This window comes from Antechinus flavipes, chromosome 3 (genome assembly GCF_016432865.1).
Source record: "Antechinus flavipes isolate AdamAnt ecotype Samford, QLD, Australia chromosome 3, AdamAnt_v2, whole genome shotgun sequence".
Taxonomy (NCBI): Eukaryota; Metazoa; Chordata; class Mammalia; order Dasyuromorphia; family Dasyuridae; genus Antechinus; species Antechinus flavipes.
In genome coordinates, this window is record NC_067400.1 from 622,546,976 (window position 1) to 622,552,975 (window position 6,000).

At 37.7% G+C, this 6,000-nt stretch overlaps 1 protein-coding gene across 1 annotated transcript; it reads right to left on the minus strand.

Moving 5' to 3' along the window:
* Positions 1–4,030: 4,030 nt before the first annotated feature.
* On the minus strand, positions 4,031–4,963 carry LOC127557604 (olfactory receptor 14A16-like). The gene has a single exon (XM_051990912.1). It carries the CDS (start codon positions 4,961–4,963, stop codon positions 4,031–4,033), a length of 933 nt encoding a protein of 310 aa, XP_051846872.1.
* Positions 4,964–6,000: the final 1,037 nt, after the last annotated feature.

Consider the following 6,000-nt stretch of genomic DNA (forward strand, 5'->3'; position numbering starts at 1 on the left):
ATGATGCCAGTTAGGTGGCACAGTGATTAGATCTCCTGGCCTGAAGTCAAGAAGTTTTATCTTTCTCCATTCAAATCTGACCTTACTAGCCATGTTACCATGGGCAACTCACTTAATCCTGTTTGCCTTAGTTTCCTCATCTGTAAAAGGAACTGGAGGAAAAAGTAGCCAACCACTAGTGTTTCTGACAAGAAAACCTCACGTGGGGTCACAAAGAGTTAAATGTCTCTGTAAGGACGTAGCCTAAGAAATTTATTAGCTAGGCCAAGTAAAACCCAGAATTTGGGTTTTAAAAGGGAGTTCAGGCTTTCTCACATTTCTGCCCAGTGCTAAAGGACCTCCGATAAACCCAAGCCTGCCTTCCCAGATAGCATTGTTTCAAGAGCTCTGAATGACTAGAAGGTTTTCTGCCATAAACCCTAAACTGGCTGTTCTGCAATTGTTAATAACTGCTCCTGGTTCTGCTTTCTGAGATCAAAGAGAACACATCTACTCTTATAATAGTGAGAGTCTTTGTATGACTTTATCAATGTGTGTAGCACACAGTACATGCTTAATAAATGTCTAGGATGACTTGTCTAGTAGTAGGGCTTATTGCTTGAGATTCTGAAGTGGAGATTAGATAATGGGGGGGTGGAATAGGGGACTATGAAATGAAGAGAGTAAAAGAAAAAATTCTCAGTGAATAGTTTCAGTGTTTGTTTCAGTTAAGTATGACACAAAGTCCTTTTCTGAGAGCATTCTGAGAGGGAAGAAGGTGATTAAGGAGGGAAAAGTCTTGAGTCATTGGTAGGAGAGGAATAGAGAGCTGAATGGGAAGGAATCAAGAAACAGTTGAAGACCCAGTTGACATGAGAAAAATGTATATTTATAATGGATCCAATAACCATAGTTTAGGGACTTTTCTCAACTCCATTTAGCCAATATATAAATAAGAGCAAAGAAAACAGATGAAGAGAATAATCAGGTCATGGCGTCTGGCAAGGCAATTTCAGAGATATGAAAGTCAGAGAGTAAGGGAAGAGTGGAGAACAATGTAGAGTCTAAGTGTACATTACCAAAGGATTAAGACTGGAGAGAGAGGAGAGAAATAGCCAGCATAGGCATGTCAGCTTAGGAAAGTAATGAATTTGGATAGGAAGTAAGGATAGGGATGACTTGGATTAGGATCTTAAAGCATGGGGAATGATTTACAAATTTTGAAATGCATGAACATAGAAATGAATATGTGGTATGATCAAGTGACAATCTTTCTATAAAAGTAATGATTCCTTTCTGGCCACATCCCCAATCAATCAATAAACAGTCAAGCAAAGTAAAATCTTCCAGTGGTTTCTCATTGCTTTACCAATTTCTCCCTTAGCTCTAGCGTATTTCCATTGCTGCTGTTGAAACTTTAATAATATATACCACGGGTTCTGCCTTAGTGGCTTCATAAGACCTCATGACCATTTGAAATCACAAGGTTATCAGCCATTGTCCATGTGGAGTGGTATTTAGTCCCCTAGATGGAGAGATTATTATTCTTTAAGAACAACATTCTTTGTCCTCAAAGAGGACCAATGATATCATGGGGGTGATGTCTTGACATGTAAATTAATTAGATTTTAGTGAGACAGAGCTATGAGACGGCCTCAATTTTCTCTCCAAAGTCATCACATCCAGTAGAAAGACAAATTGGAGATAATACAAGAAAAGAAAAATAAGCCCATCATAGGCACACATCTCTCTCTCTCTTTCTCTCTCTCTCTCTCTCTCTCTCTCTCTCTTCTCTCTCTCTCTCTCTCTCTGTGTGTGTGTGTGTGTGTGTGTGTGTGTTGTGTGTGTGTGAGAGAGAGAGAGAGAGAGAATAGAGTAAATAGAGCACCAGCCCTGAAGTCAGGAGAACCTGAGTTCAAATCCAATGTCAGACACTTAACATTTCCTAGCTGTGAGACTCTGGGCAAGTCACTTAACCTCAATTGCCTATATAGATATATACATATGTATGTATGTATGTGTATATATGTGTGTGTGTGTGTGTATTATTGATTGTATTCTCACTGTGTTTTAAGCCACTCACATCAATTAAGTCTTGAATATATATATAAATCCTATTGTTATTCATATGGTGAGTCATGAGGGGGAAGATATATTTGATAGTGGTAACAATGGCAGTGCTGATGGAAGCAATAGTGGAAATGATGGTGAGGATACAGATGTAACTGATGGTGATAACATTGTCAATAATGGTGGCCAGGATAATGGTGATTTCTCTTTCAGTGTCTCCCACAGAAAATGCCACTCCTCTGTTTGGCATTTAGAGGCATTCACATCATGAACTCAGTCTAACTTATCCAAATGATTTCAAATTATTTTCTTTTCTATAACATACACCCAGTCAAATTGTCCAATTTGCTCTTCCTATTAAATGTCATTATCTCTTTTAATGATAGGCCTTTGTAAAAGTTGATCCCTAAGACTGAAATGCCCTCTTTCCTTCCATTTGCAGGAAGAATTTTCAGCTTTCTTCTTAGCACAACTAAAAATATAATTGTCTGCTCAGAATTACTTACTATTTTTAAATAAGTAGATATGTATATATACACTCATATTTCTACTTTCTAATGCCAGTGGTGATGGTGGAGTTGATGCTGGTGATGATGCCGATGGTGATGGTGTTTATTCTAGGAATTGTGGTGCTACTGGTGGTTTTTATGTTTTCTACAGAATATGAGCTACCTTAGATGATTTTGTACTTCCCAAGATGTTGCATGACTTAGCTTGTTTCTCCACAAATCCCTCTATTCTCATCTCCTCCCCCTAATTTAACAAAATTTAAAAATTCTGGAAAAACCAGTTCACTTAACGAATGCAAACATAATTCCTCCTGCCATACTTTGCAGTTGAATCAACTGATAATCCTCCATATGGTCAGTAACACAATCAGGGAAGATTTAAACTATTCAGTATCCTTATTTTCTTGCAGTATGTGGACAAAATGAATCATTAAAATATGATCGACAATAAAAGCAATTCTTTGACAACTTCTCCAATGCTGGACCAGCTATACTTGGGTGAATACATCCATAATGATATGAATTTTCTGCCTAAATTGACTTTAATCAAATGGTCATCACGATTAGTCATGTTAGGTATAAAAAATTGGGAAAATGTGATATTTAACTGGATTGTCTAGTTGTTGTTGTTTGTCCTTTGTTCTTGAAGAAACCCATGACATCAGGGAGGTGATGCCATGACATGCATATAAATTGGATTTAAATGAGGGAAGGCTGTGCAATGTCACCTGTCTCACTTTCCCCTCCAGAGCCATCTGGGTCCAGTAGCAAGATATATATATATATCAGGAAGACTGGCAATGGCTCTGGATGAAATTGAAAATATTGTTGTTGATGTTGTTGTTGTTGTTGTTATTGTTTTTTAAAGCTGAGGTCTTCAACAGGACTGGCTAGTAGGATAGTGAAAAAAAAATCTGCTATGTAAATTGCAGAGTAGATACCAATCTGCATTGCACAAGGAAGTTTTCTCCCTGGGCCCAGTCATTCCTACTAAAAAAGAAAAAAAAATCTGAAAACACAACTTAATAAAGTCACAGATGGCTGTTTCCTTTACTGTTTATTAATATATAATAATTTCATGTAAATTAATCCATTATTGATTTATATGTTAGTATATATGTTTGGACATTGCTCTGTGTTTTTGTGATTAGTTCGGGAAAAATATACATATAATTATAACTCAACAAATTGAAAAGTAAAGAAGATAAGAAAAAAGATTTAAGAGAATTTGTCATAAAAAGTTTTATCTAGAAAAATCATTCTTCCAGTCCCTTCACTGTCTATAGATGAAGTCTTAAATCCAGAAAAGAAAAATTACATTCAATATGCCATATAGAGATAATGTCAGAACTGGACCAAGAACTCAGATGTCTACATTAGCAAGATGAAATCATCTATTACACCAGCATATTTGAAAAGGAAAATAAAAGAAAAAATGAGAGAGAAGGAGATTATTTTGATAAACAAATATATCACAAACAAGAAAACACTTGCTTCACTAACTTTGTCAGAGCTGCCTTCATATCCTTGTTCCTCAAACTGTAGATGACAGGATTTAGAGTCGGGGGTACTACAACATAGAACACAGACACCAACAGGTCAAGCACAGAAGGGGTGTCGGAAGTAGGTTTTATATGAGCAACAAAAGCAGTTGTGAAAAATACAGTGGTCACAATGAGATGGGGCAGACATGTGAAGAATGCTTTAGACCTGCCTCCTGTGGATGGCATCCTTAGAACAGTGGAAAAGATGTAGACATAAGAGATAACAATATAGAAAAAACAGCCTAGACCTAAAATTGTGGTTGTAATTGTGGTTCCAATTTCAGCAAAATTTGGTTGTGAACAGGAGAGTTTGAGCAAATGAGGAATCTCACAGAAGAACTGGCCAAGCTCCCTGGCTTTACAGAAGGGTGCAGAGAAAGTGCTGACTGTGTGCATGATACCTGAGAGACTCCCACTGACCCAAGAAGCAGCTGCCATCTGCACACAGGTTTCTCTGTTCATCAGGGTGTCATAGTGCAAAGGGCAGCAGATGGCTGCATATCGGTCATAGGACATCACAGTCAACAGAGCCAGCTCAGCACAGACAAATAAAAGCACAAAGCATACCTGGGTAGCACATTCAGGAATAGAGATGGAGTTGCTTTGTGTCAGAGAGATGAAGATGGACTTGGGCACTGTGACAGAGATGTAGCAGAGGTCTATGAAAGACAAATGCTTCAGGAAGAAGTACATAGGAGTGTGAAGGTGGTGGTCCATGGTAGTGACAAGGATAATGAGTAGATTACCCATTAGGGCTGCTAGATATATCAGAGAGAAAAGCACAGCATGTAAGATCTGCAGCTCCCAGATATCAGAGAAGCTCATGAGGAGGAAGCTGTTGATGATGGTGTAATTGGCCATTGCCTTCCTAGGGAGACAGAAGGAAAAATGGGAAGGGATCAGATAGCTCTGTGGATTATGGGAAGATTGGACTTTTTTTTTTTAAATTCAAAGCACTAAAAGGGAGAGTAATGTTTCAGTTCACCTCTGCAGACCTTTTCTCTTATTATATTTATCTGGCCTCAATCCTACTTTGTGCCTGATTTCAACTCCACATGGAACTATCTGCCCCTCTTATGATCAGTTCTTCACTTCTAATCTACCATCATTCTATTAGCTCCTGTTTGTCATTAGCTCTTCTCTCCTCTGAATGAAGAATTGAAAGTCAGAGGACCCAACTCTTTCCAATGCCTTCCCTTATAGAGGGTAAAAACTAGCTCTTAGTTTACTTTGCATGTGCTGTCCTACCTTGTTTCAACTCCATGGAAAAAAATTTCTCACCCCACTGCTGCATAACCTCTGTTGTCTTGTTCCACCCTTAATTTCCTGTCTTACTTTGTGCTTTCTCTCTCTTTAGATTGTAAACTTTTTTAGGGCAGGAACTGTCTTTCTTTTTATTAATTGTAAGCCCAGCACTTAGCACAGTTCCTGGAATACATTAGCCTTACTAAATAAAATGCTTATTGGACTGGATAATGGAGGTCCATCATTTCTTAGCCAAGTCCTAATGTTTGGACAGCCGTACTCTACTTTTTCCAGCCCAACCCTGCATTCAGTGCAAATTGACTTGACTCATGGAAACAATTCACAAAATGGAGACACCCAGTATATTTATCAACTATTTTTGTCTTTGAGATCAGATCCTTAAAAAAAAATAGGAAGACCGAAATAGTAGGTATGTTAATAATTAGAGCACAATATTGATTTATCTATTACACTAAAACCCATTAATGGAGAAATAGTGTTCAGAGCAAGGCAGATGCTCAAACTTTTCAAGTATCCATCTGGAGTATTGTGTTTAGTACTGAAGCAATACAGTATATGAAGGCCATTTAAAAACTGAAATTTACCTAAAATAAAGCCACCATTTTGTTTATAGGAATGTAAAATCATAGCAT

Bases quoted from the DNA above. Each gene is read 5' to 3' on its own strand.
- LOC127557604 (XM_051990912.1), bottom strand. From the start codon at position 4,963: ATGGCCAATTACACCATCATCAACAGCTTCCTCCTCATGAGCTTCTCT.